The 22,608-nt window shown below is 29.0% G+C and overlaps 2 protein-coding genes across 3 annotated transcripts; one reads left to right on the forward strand and one right to left on the reverse strand.

Annotated features, from left to right (window-relative positions):
* Positions 1–3,710: 3,710 nt before the first annotated feature.
* On the forward strand, positions 3,711–4,139 carry LOC126896583 (uncharacterized). The gene has a single exon (XM_050669500.1). The coding sequence runs from the start codon at positions 3,711–3,713 to the stop codon at positions 4,137–4,139; it is 429 nt and encodes a 142-aa protein (XP_050525457.1).
* Positions 4,140–10,588: 6,449 nt separating this feature from the next.
* Positions 10,589–21,126, reverse strand: LOC126896921 (uncharacterized). 2 transcript variants are annotated; one of them, XM_050670115.1, is made up of 2 exons: positions 20,228–21,126; positions 10,589–11,022 (listed from the first exon to the last, which is right to left on the reverse strand). In XM_050670115.1, exons 1-2 carry the CDS (start codon positions 21,112–21,114, stop codon positions 10,809–10,811), a joined length of 1,101 nt encoding a protein of 366 aa, XP_050526072.1. In that variant the 5' UTR covers positions 21,115–21,126; the 3' UTR covers positions 10,589–10,808. The 2 variants fall into 2 exon arrangements, with proteins under 2 accessions (XP_050526072.1, XP_050526071.1); XM_050670114.1 differs by having other exon boundaries at positions 10,589–11,649.
* Positions 21,127–22,608: the final 1,482 nt, after the last annotated feature.

A 22,608-nucleotide genomic window follows, 5' to 3' on the forward strand; every position in this document is an offset into this window, starting at 1 on the left:
AATACGGCAAAAGCTTGTGCGCCGTTATAATGGACACAAAGATTGTCAAGTTTATCAAACCAATATACGTCGGTTTAGCAGTGCTTGACATTAGCAAGTCGCTAATGTACAAGTACTTCTACGACGTATTAAAACCTCATTATGGTGACGCAATCAGCCTGGTTTATATGGACCAAATCCTAACCATTTAACGAAGCCCTGGTCCCCTCGTGTTTGCAACGCTCGTTCGACTAAATACATGCCCGGATAACTGGTCTTGTTCAGCTCTTCGGTGTAAAACAAACCACGTATTGGATCGCCTTGATAGTCTTCTAAATAGTATGTTGGCGGTACTGTTTGCCTAACCTTGACTACGATAAACAGTTCAGTGCTCCAGTTTGGTAAGTAACCCTTATCAAACACTGATTTATGTACACTGATCCGCACCTTGTCGCCCACACGAAATTTTACCGGTAAATTATCCGGTATTTGACGTAACTTGAACCGAACCAGGTCTGGGTTTTTCACCGCTTGCATCGGTGTCATTCCGATTGTTCTATGTTTACGCACGTTATTGTAGTCGTGCAACAGCGCAGACAACCGATTCACCCATTTGTACGAGCCACGTGCACTAAAGTCACGCCACATTGCGTTTTTCAGCGTGCGGTTAAAACGTTCCACTAGACACGCTTTCATCGTGGAATAANTCACTAGACATGCTTTCATTGTGGAATAAGTAGAGTAATGATTAATTGCGTATTGTGACATCAGTTTTTGAAATTGTTTATTGTAAAATTCTTTACCATTGTCCGTTTGCAAAAGCTTAGGATGACGACCATGTTTCAGTATTCCGTTCATGGCTGCGGTAACTTCGTTGGCCGNATTCGTGGCTGCGGTAACATCACCTGCCGTTTTATTTTTTAACGGGACGGCCCACGCGTATTTTGAAAATCCATCGACTTTTTTCTTGTTGTTCAATCTCAATTGTAGACCCGCACCGATAATGGATGTATCACTGATGTTGCTGCTACTGCTTTCAAACAACGGTAAGTAATTGTTTGCGTTACCACCATCACCGTTATCAAACAATGGTTTAATGGTGTTTACATACTTTTGACCTCCTTTTTTCAATGTTCCGTCTTTATTTAAATGCACACCGGTTTTGACGAGAATCATTTTGTACGCATACAAATCCGATTCGGAGAAAACACCAGGGTTTTTCGAAAACAGTAAATCCACAAGACCCATAGTGAGCGGGAATTTTTCATCTAAAACATTAATTGTTCCTTTGTTGAGAATGATATTGTCTGCTTCATCTAATGCCATTGTTCTATCCGGTGATACCTTTGGTCCATACATTTTATCTCTGTTGGGATTCATTGACCATTGATACATGTACTGATGGAAAAACTCGTCATCGTGTTCCACAGTGTATCTATCATCGTTTAAACTTTTGATAGTTTGCTGTAATTGTTGTTGTTTTTGCTGTTGTTGTTGTTGCTGTGACGCAATTTTATCTAATGGTTCAATGATTAGCGCCAACTGACGTTTTACGCGAGTCAACGAAACCGCTTCGCCACGACGCAATTCTGTGTACTTTTTTTGAACATTTTCCCGGGCTTCAGTCAACAGTTTCAGCAATGTTTCCTTATCGGCATTCATATTGTAACAAATGTGTCAAACTTGTATCTGTATCGATCGTCGTCCGTCGCAAAGTCCAAACAAATCACTGCAAATCCGTACCGATCCTTGTTCCAACACTCTTTGCAAAACTCTTTGAATTCTCCAAATTTCATATCGCAACACACGTATTCATCGTACGCGTGTCGTAGATTAACTTCATCCTGCCGGAACAACACCACCACATTTGTGTTATCACGTAATATTTGTTTTTGTATGCGCGACAGTGTTTGAGAGAGAAAAAATACATCAATTTGCCTGTGTCGTCCTCGCGCGAAATAATCACACATTGCATTTTGTTTTTCCATGACTACATCGTCGAATATAAAAACCGAATTGGGCAGGATGTTGTCCACCGACGGTACATCGTCCCCGTTTTCATAGATAAACAACTGCACTCCTTGGACACCGCGTAAAACATTTACGAGTAGTTGATACTTGCACTGATGCAACGATTTCGAGTAAACGTAAACATTTTCAAATCGAAGTCCCTTGATATCGGTCAGTAGAGTAAACATCAAGTTTGTTTTTCCACAATTTGACGGTCCGCAAATCAATGCACGTATTTTGTTTGGCAATAGTTTACCGTGTTTACTAGGTGCAATCTCACTACTTTTCTCAAAATTCATGATAGGTAGCGTGAGAGTCTGTTTTTTGAAACGCATCGCAAGTCATCGAACAATAACCGTCAATATAAAAATAATGATTAAACAGAGACAACGTGGAAAACGAGGTGCAGGGATATTGAATACTGTAATCAACCAATTACCATTCGAAGCCCACATACCAGTTGTGTGTGTGTGTGTAAAATTAACATTTTACGTACAGACTTTATCTAAATATATGCATGTCGCATATTAAAATAGCGGATTCGACATTTCAAATTCATACTTTTCACCGTAACCGTATAGCTTACCTGGAAAACGCATTTTTTTTTCGTCAAAAAACCGATATTACGTATATACTATATGGCCGAGCATAATTTAGGCGCGCGACAAGTTGTGTTAGTTAACGTCGTGTTTCATTACCCCCCTATCATAAGATTTGGTGGAAGAGGAGAGGTTCCTCACTTGCCTTAGGTTAGTTTACGTTGGGTTTTGTCATCGCGTTTCCCACCCATTGCATTATGTTAGTTTACGTTGGATTTATTCTTTGCATTATTGCATTGGAGTGGGTGGGTCAAGCGGGGGGAAGTAAAATCCCCTATATTACCCTACTAATAAAATCAGAACAGTAGTAGCCAATAGTGCTAATAATTGTTTAGCAAAAAAAAAAATAAAATGTTTAATGATAGATGCGAGGAAGCAATAGAAAAGAGAAATAGCGTTATCAATGACCCGAGTGACATAAACATAGAAAGATATAAAAACATTAAAATAGAAACCAGTAAAGTACTAAGATGTGATGAAAGATTGACAGAAAAAAGAAAGATTGGAGAAATTGAAGAAAATAAAAATAACCCCAGAAGATTCTTCAACAAGACTGCAAACATTAAATGGTGATATAATCAGCAGACGAGGATTTTAAGGAATGAATTAGGTGAGTTAGTGACAAAAGAGGAATCAGAAGTAGAAGAATTAAAAACACATTTTGAGTGTCTTCTAAATAAAACATCACCAACATCAATACACGAACAAATAGATATGCAATATAGTATGGCGGAACCATATATTGAAATCCCAACGAAACGGGAAATCTATAACATCATAAAAAAAATAAAAAACAACAAATCACCTGGAGAAAACGATATAGTAGCGGAATAACTAAAAGATGGATGAGAAACGATTAAAAATTAAATTTAGAAAATGATTAAGGTAATTTGGTAAACTAAAGTAATGTCAGGAGAGTGGCAATACTATGCCCAATGTTTAAAAAGAGGGTCACAATTGATCCAAAAAATTACAGAGGAATACCTGTTATAAAAAATTGTCCACGGTTCTTTTGGAAAGAATAAAATAACACCGTACGCAGAGGACATCATAGGAAGATACCAAAGTGAGTTTATAAAGAGGAAATCCACCGTCGATCACATATTTACCTTAAGACAAACAATGGAGAAATTCTATGAGTTTGATAAGGACCTATATATGATATTTGTTGACTACAAACTAGCTTATGATAATGTGAATAGACAAGAACAATGGAAAGCAATAATACATTTTGGAATTCCACAAAAATATGTAAATTTAGTAAAAATGTGTAATGACAAAACGTTACTTAAAGTACATTTTCTACAGAGATTATCGCCAGCCTTTGAAGTTATTTCAGGATGGAGAAAGGGAGATGGTTTATCCCCAACATTGTTAAACCTGGGGCTAGCAAAAGTTAAAAGAGAATCTTATGAAGGCCGAAAAATAGAAGTTATTGGTAAGGAAGCTGTTTTAGCATATGCTGATGACATACGTCTTTTAGGGAATACGCAAGAAGAAGTTACCCACTCACTTTCTAAACTAATAGAAGCCAGCAAAAACATGGGTTAATGTATCAACGAAGAAAAGACTTAACTTATGATATTATCTAGAAAAAATGTAGACCAGTCAAACTTAAAAGTGGGAAGTTTAACTTTTGAAATGGTGGATATTTTTAAATACTTTGGTGTTAATATAAACAGCAGTAACAACATGCATAGGAAAATAAAAGAAAGAATATCGAATGGAAACAGGTGTTACATTAGCATAAACAAGCTATTTAGATCAAATCTGCTATGAAGAAAGTAAAAAATTACATTGTACACAAGTTATCTTAGGCCAATTGTAACTTACGGATGCGAAACTTGGTCCACGATAAAAGATGACAATAGAAAACTTGCAAAAGGAAAGAAAAATATTAAGAAATTATATGGACCAGTGTACAATGACAATCTAGGAATCTATGAAAAGAGACACAGTGAAGAGCTGTATGACTTATATGGAAAACCAGATATACTCACATTTATAAGATGTAAACGTCTAGAGTGGCTGAAAAATGTATGGAGAGCTAATGTAAATGTATTAAAAAGAGTTTTTATAGGAAAAATAAATAAAAAACGTCCACTTGGAAGACCAAGAACAAGATGGAAAGACACCGTAGGAAAAGATATGAGACTGATAGACGAGCATGCAACATTAGACTGGACTTTTGACAGAAAAAAATGAAGAGGCTTACTAGTGGTCCTTAATGGACCGTTAAGCAGTTGAAGAAGAAGAAGAAGAAAAAGCTATTGTTGGAGGATCGAACAGTTCTAAAAAAATAAATGAGAAAATTTTAGGAAATTGAAGAAGTATCAAATAAGAAGACTCTCGACCAGGAAGAAAAGTTATGTGTTAATTATTTTAACCGTTCAGTAAAAAGAAGTAATGTAAATGATCGTTTCATAAACGAACTACCGTTCCGTGTAAAGAAAAAAACGATTAGCGAATAATTCAGATTTAAAAATGCGATATGTAGAATTCATGAATGAGTATGAACAATTGGGTCTCATATGTCAAAAGAAAGTTCTAAAATGGATCAGGTTTCAGAAATAAATTCATATTTTATACCTCATCAAATCATTATGTGATGACAAAGTTACAAAAAAAACGCGCTTTGTGTTTGATGCGTCATGTGCCACCACCAATGGTAAAAGTTTAAAAGATATTTTGTTAAAAGAACCTATAATAAAGGACGAATTGCTGTGTATTTTGTCACGTTTCCTAACTCATAAATACATGTTATCGTCGGACATAACAAAAATGTACTGTCAAATCTTTGTGGCTGAAAAAGACCGCAAAAGGCAAAAAATATTGTGGTAACCTGAACCATCTGAAAAAAAAATGAGAATTATTATCTTAACACGTTAACTTATAGAACTACACACGCGTGTTATATTGCTATGCGTGCTTCGAAAAATTAGCATATGAACATTTAAATAAATATCCGTTAGCTAGCCAAGCTATTAAAGAGGATTTTTACAAGGACGATTACTTAGGTGGAACTAGTTCAATATCTGAAGCAATTATAATTCGAGGCGATGTAATAAAAATAATGAATAGCGCCGGATTTCAGCTAAGAAAATTGATATCAAATAATAAGTGATTATTTTCAAACATACTGAACGTCGTTAATGACTCACTGATAGTATTAAATTTAGACGGCAACACTACAAAATCTTTAGGCCACTGTTAGAACCCAATAAATGACACTTATCAATACAAGGTGAATACGGAAATCAATAATAACGAAAAGAGACGTGTTGTCGACAATAGCTCCAATATATGATCCACTTGGTTTAATTGATACGGTTATTATTAATGTTAAAATAATAATGCAAGAGTAGATGTACCAGCACCAGATAGAGTGGGACGACGTAGTACCTGTCTCGATAAAGACCGAGTGGGAATTTTATGGGGAAAATTTATCATACATTGTTTTCATAACAATACCAAGGCTTATCATCAACCGTGAAAACGTCGAATTGCAAGTACACGATTGCGGATGTCTCAGTACGTGCATAAGAAGCTTGTTTATACCTTAGAGCAACGGACCGTAATGGCGTATGTGCGATACGTTTAATAGCACCCAAATCTCGAGAGGCTCCACTAAAATTAATATCATTAGTTCGTCTCAAATTATGTGCCGTAGTGTTATTAGTACGTCTGTATGAAAAATTAGAGCCTCGTTTACAAGTTAATATAAATAAAAAACGTTTCTGGCCTGACTCAACCATAGTTCTATCGTGGATAAAGTCTCATGCGTCACTTTGGAAAACGTTTGTTGCGAATTGAGTAGGGGACATTTATAAAGCTAGTTCTATAAATCAATGGTTTTACGTCCCATCTACACAAATCCTAGTGGATATTATATCACGTAGCTATCAAGCAAATGAATCACGCAATGAACTGTGATGGAATGGTCTAATATCGGATTAATCTAGACAAGAACGTCTGGCCATCAAGCCCAGAAAAGGTCGACATTGAAGCAACTAAGGATAGACAGGTATTTTTTACAGTACCGTCGAACGAAAAGGATTTTTTTTTACTAAATAAGTTTTCCTATTTTATGAAATTAATACTCGTTACCGCTTACCTATTACGGTGAAAAGGGGTGTCATTGAAAAAATAAAAACCTAGTTTGAAATTAAAGTAAATAATCTAAACAACGAAAAAAAAACTTTAATAAAAAATTGTTCAAAATTTGTATTTTAAAGAGGATTTAATAAAATTAAGATGTAAAGAAATAGTTAAACCGAACAGTAAATTATATTTTCTTAATACATTATTAGATAAAAAACGGTGTAATTCACGTTGTAGGGCGTCTAAAAAATGCTACGTCACTTCTGTACAGTAAGAAGAATCCAATAATTCTCCCGTCTAAATCAAATATATCTATGTTAACCTTTGAGCACAAACATATCTAATTGATTCTCGCTTTCAGTCGCTTTTAGCAGCCGTGCTAGAAGAGTACTGGCCACTGGGCGGACGAAAAACGGCAAGAATAACAGATAAGAATTGCATTGCCCGTTTTAAATCCGAACCCAATGTATATCGTCCAATAATGGGTGATTTACACGAGTGGACGTTTATGATATAGTATTTTATGCAAATGGTGTCGATTTTGCGTGTCTTGTGCTAATAAAGAGTAGTATGCGCCGTAACGCTAATAAACTAAAAGCGTATAAATGTATTTTCGTTTGCTTTTCCTCAAAGGCTACCCATATTGATCTTAACACTGAATCATTTTCGGGTACAATACAAAGATTTTGGAGTCATCGAAGAGTAGGTCGCTATTTGTATGTGATCTAGATACTCAATAATGATAATTGTTGCTACAATAATTATGTTATATTCTTAACCATACTGATTGATTAGTATAAGCAATGAAATTTTGTAGCAGTTATTAAATGTCTAGTTATGACAAATAGAAATGTTAGCACTGCTGTAATCTCTAGGAATTTCAGATTTCTGAATGGTTATGGAAACTATTAACTAGGAAAAGGTGCATTAATTTATGCGTTACATAAAAATAGAATGACAATAACAACAAAATCATTTGGATAGCCAAAGTGTATGCAATTCGTGGCGCGATGACACTATACAGCTATTGTGTGCGTTTAATCTATACCCTCGTTATTTTAAAAGATTTAATCATCGTACTAATATAAAAATGTAGTTAAAAAAAAGAATAATATTAATGGTTAAAGTGAAATTAACATAAAATGTTTTGTAATAGTGAATATAATTTGTAAATTTTTTGAATGTAAATTGATACAAATATAGATTTTTACTATAAGTTTCATAAAAATTTCTACAAGATTCAATTGATAATTAATAATCAATTAATTGATATTTTTTAAAATATTATTTTCAAACAAACAACGAAGATTAATTTTTCTATGAGCATCGGTTGGATTCACATCAATTTGCTGTTGAGAAATTGTGTTGTGATTATTTATGGTATCGTTGTGTTACATCGAGTTGTTATCGGTCTTCTCCCTATTTCTGCATTGTCGCCGCCATCTTAGCGTTTTTCAGATATAAACTCTATGGTACTTGCAAGCTAGTAGTAGTTTAAAAAAAAAAAAAACAAAAAAAAAATTAAAATTAAAATTTGAACACAAAAATAGAATTTTTTTTAACTGCCGCAGCCATTTCCATAGGTCGTCAGGACAATTTTTTTGTTTAATTTATAGTGCGTGACATAAGCTTAAATTTGACACATTTTTTAAAAATGCTAAGCTTTTCAGCTTAGTAAAAATCAAGGGGACCGAGTTAAATTTTTGCCCCTAATGTAAAAAATAGTTCTGGCGCTACTGATTGATCCTATCAATATTCAACATTGTCATTAGCAGTTTCATTTAGCCGATAAGTATAATGATTGTTCATCTTCTTTGTAAGACTTTCTAACATTTATATTTTAATATTTGTTTATATCAGCGCCATTTTGGCATTAGTATTAAGTGTCCCCCTATCCACATTGGTGTATATAAGATTTTATGATTCATGTATAATACATTTAATTGTTATAATTATATATTGTAAAATTCATTCTACATTCATTAATACAGTCCACTCACATTATTTCTTATCCTCGACATAGCCAAAGACTTAAGACAAAATAAAACCACGAACGTTAATGAAGCTACGTGAATATCATTGGGCGCTGAGTTCATTCAGCATCAATATGTTAAAATGCAAAATTTTTACAAGTTTGTTGGCAATCCAATTAAAAACTGTTAATTAATTATTAATTTTTATTTTATTTAATGCTTCAATTATAAAATCTTAAATCGTAAAGTATTTAATTATATAGTTTAATAGTTTTAATTTAATATTTGCTAACACTAATTTTATATCACCCAGAAAAGAAATACTCAATCAGTTATAGATTTGTGATATATCCTGCGTGTGGATTACAAGTTTGTAATGGTACAGTTTAGATGAAATGTTGTAAATGTACTATTATTGTATGATTACTCGTATTATTGTATAATATGCGGCAACATCGTGTGGGACTTTTGCATTCGCGTTATGTGGTGGCGGCGCTGGAAAAATGTTGTCATGCCTAACAAAGGGATAAAAAGATAAAATAATTGGTTGGTTATGTTTTAAAAAAGAAATGAAATACGTAATGATATCTATGTATTAAAAAATGAACACTTGTTTTTCGTTTTCTCTCAAAATAAAAACTAACAAGTAACAATAAGATTTTTCATGATGAATTAAATGGAAATATCAACAAACTATATTTGAGAGAACAGCGAATAAATACGCACGAATATCAACTATATTTGAACTCCTACATCAATGAACACTGCATCACCAGTACAACTGAAATTAAGGTTAGAAATATAACTACCACTAATCGTACACATACTAAATAGTACATAGAAATGAATATGTTTATTTTTGTATATATTGATATTTATATAAATTTTTAAATTGTTGTTTAATACAGAAACGAATAAATACTTCTAATGTTAACGAATTGTAATCAAAACCAATTTTTAATTTGTAAAATAAATTAAATACCATTTCAAGATACTTCTCTAATTGAAGTCATATAATTGACAGAATTAGATATATATTAAAATAGATTTCAATTAATCCAAAGCTATAAACATATAAATTAACATTATTTTAGATTCCTTAATTGAAGACAAAATAAAATTATACAGTCTTGATACCCAAATATATTACTTTCAGTAATATATCAATGTAAATTTTTTCTTCTCTTTATGTTTGTAAAATAGCGAAAATGTACGTATTTTACTTATTTAATGCTTCATTATTTCATTATAATATTAATATTGCAATCATCTACCATACCTCTGACAAAGCATTTTGTAGTTATGTTTTAGCTTTAATGCGAAGCTGAGAAGGTATTGGTTTTACTATGATGTGTTTTTTTTTTTTTGTGTCCACTTTTTCTCAGCTTTCAACGAAACGTCAAAAGATCATAAATCGTATCTAGTCGAAGACATTACCCTCAAAAATTGAAAAAATTTCCCTCGTTCCCCGTGAATGGATGAAACCTCCAAAAAAATTACAAATTTAAAAATCTCCTTATTTTCGAAATTTTTTCATTTTTTTTTACTAAAAACTGCCGTAACTTTTTTAAAAATGTACATATCAATATAATTTTTTTTTATAGTTGCTTAATATTTTTACCTATCATTTGGCACATATTTTTTATAAATCTAATCCTTTATCTGCCCACAGGGGGCGATTTAAAATTACAACTTTTTCACAAAACATTTACTTTTTCAACTTGACTTTTGAGAATGTTCAAGAAACTCGGACACTTTAATATAGATCTTAAATGAAAGCTATTGTAATGTTATTTATAATGCAAAAATAAATTTCGGACTTTATTTTGTCTTCACGGTGAAAACAAACACAATATTAATAAAAAAAAAATACGATTTTTGTAAAAAAATTCTTATTTATATTTTTGACTTTATAATGTTATAACTTTTTGAAAAATGAATGGATCTATAAATTTTTTTTTATAAATGCATGATGTCTTTATCTATTATTTGGTATATTAGTTTATAAATCGGACCGTTTACCTGTCTACAGGGGTGGATTCAAAATTAGCATTTCCACTATTTGGACTCAACGCTAAATTAATTATTCTAAGTAAACATTTAATAAAATGTATATATTTAATATAAAATAAAAATAGAAAAATTTTCAATTACAACTATTTATTTTATTGAATCCTAAACAATCATATTCACTTGTAGTAGCAACATCATAAAATGTTCTAAATTGATCCAATGCGTATTCAAACAAAAGTATTGGTTTTTCATTAGTGTTTATCGTATTATATGATGTAATGAATGTGTCCCATGATTTTATTAATTGTCTTTTTTTAAAAACTTCGCCTTCAATCAAGCACCGTTTACTGGAATAATATTTTTGTTTATATAGCATTTGATTAAATTGTTTTCGCGCTGTTTTAAAATCTAATAAGAATTTATTGGCTTTTGATATTACTTCCTTGGTAGATAAATTGAAAAAATCATTTCTCGTTAAAGAAAGCTGTTCAATTTTGGGCATAAAATTACTTAATAAAGTATAAGTTTGTACTAATGATGATTGTGTATTATACATATATTCCCAAATTGATTCAGCTTTTAATATGTCTAAAGCTAACAACATGTTTTTAAACATTTCTTTTGAATTTTTAACCGCATCAAGAAAGTTTACAATGCAATTTATAATACTATATACATTTTTTTTACTGATTTCAATTTTACATATTTCTATAATAGTAGACATATACGTGTTATATTTTTTTAATACTTCAGTATATCTGCACCTTATCAGCTGTGTAAAGAATTTTTTTTTTAGATTAAAATTAAAATTATCTACAGTGTCTCTAATAATTCGATCAGTAGTGATTATTTCATCATCAATTATTATTTTTATATGATTTAATAGCTTCCAATGTCTAATTTCACGGAACAAAATATTTAGTGTTTGGATTGCTTTTTTTTGAGTCAAGTTGTATTTTTGAGGGGGTGTGAGCCTTAAATAAAAAAAACATCTGTATTATTCAGTTTATTTAAATATAATTCTTATAGTGAGAAAACAAAGTTTTTACTAAAAATAACACTTACTCAGTTGTACTAGGATGAAGTAATTCATGGAAACCAATTTTTAAATAATAGTCAGTTATTGTTTGTAANTACAATATTAAATTTTAAATGGTTTGTTCTATTGAAAAATACAATTTTAGTGAACACAATTTAATATCAGTTAAAAAATTTTAATTATGTTGTTGTTGTATATCGTCTTCGCCTAGCGTAGATACCAAAATACATACAAAAACAAACGAATTATTCTCTTTAATGTTAATCGCGTTTCTATGACTTTTTCCCAGTATACTTGTGGGAATACGCTCAGTCCAAAATTTAGTTAAATTATTCTAAATTTAGTAAGTCACTAAATGGTTACCTGTACACTAGAGTGACCATTTTTAGAAAAAAACAAACATTTTTTACATTCCCCACTCAAAAATAAGTGCATTTTAAAACATAATTATAAATTTAAAACATTTATTTTAAAAAATTAGATGATAATTTGATACTCCTTTTTTACGCTTTTTCCTCATTTTGTACTTTTCTAAATAATTCATTGAACAATTTTGGGAGCTTCAAAAAAAATTCATAAAATTGCGAACAAGTTAAATATTTAAAGTGTTGTTTCGCAATAATTATGGATCTAATAGTTTTGATATTAAAACGGGTTTTTTCATTTGTCCATAACACATTTGTTCCAAAAATATTCGTTCTACACATGCATTTTTTCAGGTAAAGCTAATGAATATTCTAAGTTGTTGAATATTTACTGATAAAAATATTATTTTTTTCTATCGTTTTAAATACATCACGCCACTTTTCTGTGATTTTTTTAGAACAATTTTTCAACTTTACAATTTTAATTTGTTGGCATGATTTACATAATTATATTCATCAAATAACTTATCCTCATTCACATTCCAATCAAGGTTGACTTTTTTATTATTAAATAAATATTTAATCTTGGTTATAAAATGAGTCAAGAGATTTTTGTCTATTAAATATTCATTTATTTAAAATTTATATTGGAAAAAAATTCTTTGTAGTTTTTGAAATATGAGATCGATCAATAAGATATACAATTTTTTATTACTAACTTCAAAATATAGTCAGTTTTACAGTATTTCACACCAAATTTTGAGTTATGAAATACTTTTTTTATTGTTCATAATTTAAAAAAACGGTAGCACAGTTGGGTCGAGGCATATATGGGACAAGTATAGATGATTTCTGACAGTGATTAAAATCACTATCATAAGAAACGCTTCGATGCAAATCTGTAGATAGTGTTTCCTTTAGAGAAATTGGTGAAATATTTTAAAAGCAACATGAACTCTTATTTCTTTAATTATATCCTGATTAGTAGTTCTTTGATTTTAAAATATAATATATGAATAAATACTAATTATAGTTTTTAAATTTAGTATGAAATTGTNATCCCCCCAATGAGCAGGTTAAGTGTTAGATTTTCAAAAAAATGATATCAAATGAAAGGAAAATATCTAAGGTTTTAGTATAAAAAAAAATTTTGTTGATTTGTTTATGTTTGAAAAAGTAATGGAATTTTTAAAAAAAAAAGTGAAAAAAATGACAAAATTTTACAATTTGAAATTTGTAATTTTTTTGAATATTTCCCCCATTTGCGGGGAACGAGGGAAAATTTTTCAATTTTTAAGGGTAATGTCTTCAACTAGATACGATTTGTGATCTTTTGACGTATTGTTGAAAGAAATCGGTCCAGTGAGAGCTGAGAAAAAGTGGCAACAGACATAAAAAAAAAAAAAATNGTGAGATCTGAGAAAAAGTGGCAACAGACAAAAAAAAAAACACATCATAGTAAATTTAATACCTTCTCAGCTTCGCATCGAAGCTAAAAACTCCACAAAAAAACTGATGTAAAAATTAATAAAAATAATTTTCAATTATAAATTCGTTATTCAAACTCCAATATCACAAAGTTGAAACAATAGAAAATACACTATCTGGTATTATTATATCTGTGATAATAGTATGAAATGGAAACATACATTCTTATTTTATGCATTAAAATAGGTATTTTGTGAAGATTTGAGATTTTTAAAACATTTTTACTTGTCGCTCAACATGTTTTTAGTATTTTGACCAAAAATTTGCAAAAAAACACTAAATGGTCTGTTATTTAATATTCGTTCAGATATTACGATTAGTATATCAAATAGTTTGATTTTTACTGCAGAGTTAAAATTTTCAAATAAAAAATTGAATATCGTAATTAACGTGATTATTTGGTATATTTCTCAAGTAGGTCTCAAGTATGATTAAATTTTTGCAGTTTGTCTATTATTTATGTATATAATAAGAAAAAAAATATTTATCACTAATCTTAAAAACTTATACCTTTTTTAAAAATAAAGTATAAGCTAGAATATATGATATTCTTGAAATTATTTATAAATGACGGTTTAAATACTTTTAAATTAATTTTTTTTATCAAACAATTCATTTAGTTGGATTTAATTTGATTTATTTATATAATTATTTTAATATTCTCAGTTCAATATCTTCAAAATTATTATCTTTTATATCTGTAGTCGATCGGAGATTTCTAAAGAAAATTTTATTATATTCTTAAGTTTTAGTACTAACAGCTGGTTTGAAATAAATAATTTATTTTCTTTGTTTAACAAATTGATTTCTAAACAATTAGCGATTTATATATAAAAAACAGTAATTAATAATGACTTCCGAAATTTAATTTTTTTTCAATTTTAAACAGTAGTATTTCTTTTTTAACTTAATTCACTTCTTATAGAGAGGTTTTATTTGTGGAACGAGTTTACATCTAAGTGTTATGGGGCCGTCAGTTTTCGATCATACCCGTATTAATTTTTGGTCAAAATACTAAAATCTCGTTAAGCGACCAGTAAAAATGTTTTTAAGTCTCAAATCTTCACAAAATTACTATTTTAATGTATAAAATAAAGTTAAAATGATTCTCATTAAAATTTCGAAGATCGACTTTTTTTGATCCACCCTAACCTCTATGTTCTATTGAGAATACAGATTTACATACGGTATACTGAAATTTTTCTATTTCATCGGTTTCTCTTAAAACAGGAAACTATATTTTCAATGTTGTATTGAAACTACACCGTCTCTTGGGCATATTAAGTATTATTTTTTAAAGTTAAAAAAAAAAATGATTATCTTAATTTAGCACAGTAAAACCCTTACAGTATACGATCGATGGGTACACCGGTACGCGACAAATTCAAAATATAAAAACGACCTCGCGAGATGACCATCTGTCAGTATCAACCGACAAATAACAATTAAAAACGATAAATGTCTCAGAGATGGAAGGAACCAGAAAATGTTAAAACATTTGTCGTTCGGATTTTCGGTTAAACGAATGTAAATTATATTATTTAATATCACTGTTTGTAAATAGTACAGCAATTTGTAATTATTGATAGAGCACGTTTCATATAATTTATCCCATGCTTATCGCTAATTTTATTGTTTGTCGTCATCGGCACTCGACCCTCATTCCACGAAAACTGTCATCTGTTATTAATAACATTATTTTCATATATTATTAATAAAAGTGTTTTATATTTGTTTCAAAAATTTACTTTTTTTCTCATTTATAAATATTAAGTAATAACATGGTAAGAACGGTATTATAACGGAACTGTTTTCTAAAAACGGGATAAAAAGCGTCCTGTTTGTATTTTGCCGAGACAACGGGTTATCAAAAAAGGGACAATCCTATTTTAAACGGGACGTATGGTCACCCTATTGTAGACACGTCGGCACAGTGTAACCAACTCGTGAATATAAGACTGAAAAATGACTCCTTATTAGACACCTGGCTAATTGCGATTAACATTATCGATTATTTTTGTAATATAATACAAAATATCTTATAAAATTAAATAGTTGTGTACAGTGTACGTGTAATAGTATCATGAGTTACTACTAAGTCTTGTGCAATATTGATTTACACATTTACTGTGTTTGTTTAGTTCATTTACGTTTCTATAATTACAATCTAAAAGGTACGTTCAAGTTTATTTAACATTTGTTTTGTCGGTATCTCGACATATATTTTGTGATATATAGCAAAACGCAAACATTGGGTTATTATATTATTGCTGGTAATACGGCATTGATGGACAGTACGAGAAAACACTTTAAAATTAAATTATATTAATTGATTATACAATATATATATTATGTTATATTCTTTTTCAAAACAAAATATAATTTCATTTCAATCAAGTACAATGTACATAATATTTTATTATTTAGTATGTATTGGAACAATAATTAGCTAAACTGCAATTATTGCAGTTTATCTACCGCACGATTTATTCAATTTTTTTTTTTTTTTTTGAAACCCAAAATATTATTAAATATTTAATTAAAATGGGAAAATAGCTTTCGGGAACACCAAATAGAAAACGAAAGGTAGAGGAAATCATTGCTAAAAAAATATAAAAATAGCATAAAAAAATTCATTATACCCATTGATAACAAACAAAAAAAATCTAAAGTAATTATTGATTCTGAGTTAACTGATAGTGTTGCCTATAACACAAAAACCTAGAGTAGGCCCAAAAAAAAAGAAATTTAAACACAACATGATGAATCCTTATTTGACGTTGACTTAGATGTTCTAAATGAAAGTACTATTTGTGATGTCAGTTATTTAGAAAATCTAACCGAGTGGCCATTATCAATAAATATGAAACGTGTCATTATCGATATAATAATAATGATGGGGGCAAAAACAATATTTGAAAGTATATCTTATTTGCTAGATAAGCTTAAAATTAATTTTTCTAATTTCATGTATATCGTAATTGTGAAAATGATGAACAGATTAAAAGGCAATTTATTTTAAAAATCTGACAAATTATATGATTTTTACTGCAAACTATTCAAGCTAGATTTTGGAACATTGTTAAGTAACAGTGGTTGTAATGTTTGAAAGCATATAGGGTACTAGGCTCCACCTATCTGGGGCTCCACCCAAGACCCAGATTGAGGCGCGTAAGCCTCTTCGGGCCGTCATCATAAAAATGCCACCGATTCCTGTAGGGGTACCCGGCTATGCCGGGCACGATAAGTGTTTTGCAAAAAAATATATTACATCGGAATCAGTGTAACAAAAATATATTAAAAATTTTATTATTAAAATCAGTAAAATTCAAAAAGAGAATATAGTAAAATGTATTGGGTATAAGGTTGACGTTTGTTAATGAGATACTCCTTTTAGGTCTATTCAAAAATTATTTTAGGAGGGTATTTAATATTTTTTACTTTGTTAAATATGTTATAGAATTTTTTTTGCTAAAAATTAAAGTAATGATGAAAAAAAAGGACAATAGGTCCTTATTTATTAGAAATTGCTTAAAAAAATATTGATAGCGCTGGATCAAGGGGTGCTCATATCTCCCTTAAATACATCCCTAGTATACACAAAAATTATTAATATTCTATTTATAATAATTGTGTTTATATTATAGAATAATTAAAAAAAAATTCAGTAGGTTATTATACGTGGGACTATGTAAAAAAATTAATTTTGATAAAAATATTGGTAACTGCGATTTATCGTTGGACAGCATAGTTTTCATAGATGAATCCCAATTTAAACGATAAAATCATAGATTCATACATCATATATGAGAAAAAAAGATTATTAATGTACCGTTCTGATAATGAAAGTACAAACTTATATAATTATAACCGTCTTGAAATTTATATATAACATATAATATTCCTCGATAAAATATAGTGCTATGTTCAAATGCAAAATAGTGTCCCAATAAAAATACATATTACACCATATAATTAAGGCTCATAAAAAAAACATATAAACAGAAATGAAACAATGCGCATATTAAAAAAACATGCGCGTGAAAAAAAAAAAAGCTTGTAAAATAGTGAAAAATAAACAGATTGAATTGATTTTTTTATCATATCTCAGGAATGTCATTGGGCGAGTCTGATAAAAATTTCAAACCTTAATTCGTAAAACGTTGGCGTCAGCAAGTGTTTTTCTCAAAAACGGTCGAAATTTTAAAACGCTCGCGGACGAGCGGCAAAAATTTTCCGATCTTCACTAATAATTTTTTTGGAGTCTGGTGACCGAGTGCTTTCGTTGAAAAAAAAAATTTTGAAAATCCGAGCACGCTAAGTAATTTTTCCAGAAAAGCGTTTTTTTCCTTGTTCTATTATATAATAAGATATATTAAATGTTAGTAAAAAATCCACAGATAATTTTATTACTACTAGTATATGGATTAAATCTCAAAACCGTCTAAAAAAAAATGTGTTGTGTAGATGCTTAAAATAAACGTATATATGATCAGGAAAGTCTTCGCTGACCAAAAGTTTTTGATCGGTTAATATAATTAGAAGTACATTTGATAAATTATTTCAACCAAATAGAGGACACTTTTTAGGCTTAGTTCAGCTACATAGTATATACGATGATTTTATGTCAAAACATTTACGTTACTTAACTAAAAAATTGGGGAAAATATATTACTTTATTCATGAAATTCAAAATAAATTTAATGGCTAATAGCGTTAATGATATTATTATAGCTAATCTTCACGAGACAAAATATTATTCAATTGTTAAAGATTGTTTAAATTATATTATTACTTGTAGACATTCTGGACATAATTCAGTTGTTTCATTTGCTAAAAACATTACTAAAACTTAAAACGTAGAAACGATTTCTAATTTACCAGAAAACTTTATATGGATTTACATAATACACATAAAAATCAAGATCAAAATGACATAAACGGAATAGATTTATTCGCTGAGTTAAAATATATTACAACTCTATAACTAAAAGACGTGTCTTCTTTAAAAGTAGTATTGAAATATATATTATAGTCTAATACATACAATCTATTACCAAACACTTGTATATCCTTAAGAATTTTATTAATAATTTCTGGTACTATTGTCATTGGCCAGAGAAGTTTTTCGAAAATAAATCTATAAAAGCATATCTGTGTTTAACGCAGATAGGGTTTAAAATAATACATTCTATAAATGTAGTACAATATGCATAAGAGATGTTTTGAAATATGATTGTTGAAGTTGGTAAAGAAACCATCAAATTATAGTACTTTAATTTAATTTAATTTCAAATAAAACTACTACTATATATCGCACCCCTAGAATATAATCGGCATAACTCAGAAATAGTAATTACCAAAAAAATGCAATTAAAGATTTTAAGAATTTTCAAAACCGTCTAACAATACCAATTTTTATGATATTTCGACTTTTTTTGCTTCGATGCGAAGCTGAGAAGGTATTGGTTTTACTATGATGTTTTTTTTTTTTGTGACTGTTACCATTTTTTCTCAGCTCTTATCGAACGGATTTCTTTCAACGATACGTCAAAAGATCACAAATCGAATATAGTCGAAGACATTACCCTTTAAAATTGAAAAAATTTCCCTCGTTCTCCGTAAATTGGGGAAACCTCCAATAAAATTACAAATTTAAAAATCGCTAATTTTCGAAATTTTTTCAATTTTTTTTACTAAAAACTACCGTAACTTTTTCAAAAATTAACATATCAATATAATTTTTTTTTTTTATAGATGTTTAATGTCTTTACCTATCATTTGGTATATTTTTTTTGTAATTTTGACCCTTTACCAGCCCACAGGGGAGACTCAAAATGACAACTTTTCACAAAAATTAACTTTTTCAACTTAACTTTTGAAAATGTTCCGAAAGATCTGACACTTTTATATATATCTTAAATTAAAGCTAGTGTAATATACTTTAATTTGAAGAAAAAAAAATTTGACCTCTGGACTTGTCTTCATGGTGAAAATGGCTACCGAATGCTATTTTTGTGTGAAAATTCTCGATTTTATTTTTTACATTTTTTACTTTAAAGTGCTATAACTTTTTAAAAAGTGTATGGATCCACACAATTTTTTTATGAGAAATAATATTTTTTAATAAACCCTTTTTCATTCGACATTCTTTATCTTAATCAAGATATTAATAAGGAACATCAATTTTTTTAAAATTAAACACTATTTAAAGATTTGCATCGAAGCGTTTATTTTTGATAGTGATTTTAATCACTATCAGGTATCATTATACTTGATCCAACGATACCACGGCACCACTGTGCCGCGAACCCCCTGTGCTGGGTTTTTTTTTTAATTGGTTGTCATTAAAGTAGATTCGGTTTCAAAATCGACCTTTTTTGAGTTATGGCGTTTTTATTCTAGAGGTACGATATATAGGGAGGGGCGTATTCTTATTTATTCGCACAAAGACGCCCTAAACTCTACAGCCTACAGAATTGGCACCTACAACATGCCATTACCTTTAGCTACACACACAAAATAATAATAATATTATATACATAATTTCAATAAGACCTTTAATAACTACGATCTGTGTACAAAATCTGTGTAAATCAGTTTATATGAATATAATTTTTATAGTGAAAAAACAAAGTTTTTACTAAAAATAACACTTACTCAGTTGTACTAGGATGAAGTAATTCATGGAAACCAATTTTTAAATAATAGTCAGTAATTGTTTGTAAATAATAATTTTTTAACTTTTCACTAATAAAATCAACAAGTTTCATATTACAATTATTGGAATAGTATTCACAATAGTACTTTTCTCGTATATTCATATCATTTGCACTATTTATAATAATAACATAATTTTTAAAAAATTCACGTGTAATGGCAACTACTTTATCAACAAAATTATTTATATCATTGTAATCTTCTTTAACTTCTTTAATTTTGATGCTTCCATCATTATTTACATAGTTTATTATTTCTGAGGTTTTCATTTGATACGTATAATGTTTAACGGTATAAATTTCTTCTACTACCGTTTTTCGATGAATTAATGAACTATTTACTAACTTCATATCTAAGTAATCAATAAATGTTATCGCTTTGTATAAATATTCAAACATCATATTTGAATTTTTAGCTGCATTTAAAAGTACTACAGTGCAATAAATTGCATTTTCAAATGAATTTTCTTCAAAAAAATGTTTACAATTATCTATAATAATTTTTAGATGTTCAGTAAATTTTTGTAGTACATCAGCAAATAAATAGTTAATTAAATCAATTATATGATAGTATATTTTTAAGTATTCACAAATATCATACAGTTTATATTTTATAACTTCATTTATATTTATCAATTTATCATTTTCAATCCTTATTGATACGTGTTCTAGATTTAAATGTTGTACTTGCATGTGATTCATTACTTGTTTGAAATATGTCGTATACTCTTTTCTGAAATCTACATCATTTATTTTACAATCAACAAGTCCATCTTCAAACGAAATACTTTTAGTAAAAAAAAATAAGGTTAACAATCCAATGTTCATTTTCAATATTTTTGTGAAATATTTTATGTAATAATATTAATTAAAATTATAATACTGAATCATGCTTTTTTTAATGTATTAATCATATTTATAATGTAAAAATATTTATGAATAGTTGTGTGCACTTTTTTAATACAATAAATATGATAACACTTGTTTAATTATTGATTTAATGATGAAATTAAAAATATATATTTTTAATTTCATATGTATATATTTATATACATTGTAGATTTTTACATTATTAAAATAAATATAGTATTCATTATTGTAATTTTAATGTAGTCCTAAAAAGTATTGTGGGATTTTTATTTGCTATGTTGTAATAGGCCCTTTACATAAAAACACTATTTTTTTCTCTTCTCTTTCAACTCTCAACACAAACAAAGATTCTATCCTATTACACAATACTTCTCAAAACAAATACTATACACAATCAATGTTTTCTGTTCTTAATCACATCTAACTGTAATGATATACATAGTACATCATTAATGTTATAATGTATTATTTAAGACTTCAATCAATCAATCAAACAGAATGAAATGTATACCAATAAAAATAAGATTTATATATATGTACCTTTTAAATATTTAAATATACTAATGAAATTTCGTAGAAAAAAGCATGTATTAATTATATAAAACAAATAGGAAATAATAAACAATATGTAATGGTAGCACATAAGATGAAGGGTAATAAACTATGTCTAATTTATTATATAAGATATAATAGTATTTTATAATATGTAGATCATTATTGATGAAAATGTAATAAATAACATGTAATAAATTACGATTAATAAAGAAATAACGGTGGCGTCGGGAATCACTTCTTGCCTTTGAACTACGGTCAAATTTAATATAAAAAGCCAAAAATAAAGAACATTCTGGGACAGATGCAGTCAGATATTCACAGACGCACTTACTACGCTCGATCATTGCACACAACGAAATATATGCAAGAAATGTTCCGCCGTCAACACAGTTATATTTGTTCAAAGAAAAATACAACATCTATTTATTTAAGAGTATAGCAGAAAATATCAAGGTAGGAATTTAATAAATTCGCCCAAAAATAAATAAGGTTTAGAATTAAATTTTGAGTACATAGATTAAGTAGGCATACAGGATAATCAAGTGATTATAATAATTAAGTGATAATAATAAGTGATTATTATAATAATAAATATACCAAGTAAATTTAAAAATCGATAATGTTTGTACAGAGTTACTTGGCAGAGTTATATCGTTGATACGTGTCTATTTCAGGAGTTAGGTTGGAGATTCATATGTATAGCCACCATACCATTCTGGGTAGACACACGAGGTGACTCAATCCCACCTATCATCGATAACCGTCAAAACTCGTGGCATTATTGATATTTAAGAATTGACAATTAATTATGATAAATCCCATATTAATAAAATAAAGATCACTTTATTTTTCTATCATCTTCTATCTTTCTTACAGACCCTCGTACTCATATCCCGA

This window comes from Daktulosphaira vitifoliae, unplaced genomic scaffold (assembly GCF_025091365.1).
Source record: "Daktulosphaira vitifoliae isolate Bord-2020 unplaced genomic scaffold, ASM2509136v1 Scaffold_1, whole genome shotgun sequence".
NCBI lineage: Eukaryota > Metazoa > Arthropoda > Insecta > Hemiptera > Phylloxeridae > Daktulosphaira > Daktulosphaira vitifoliae.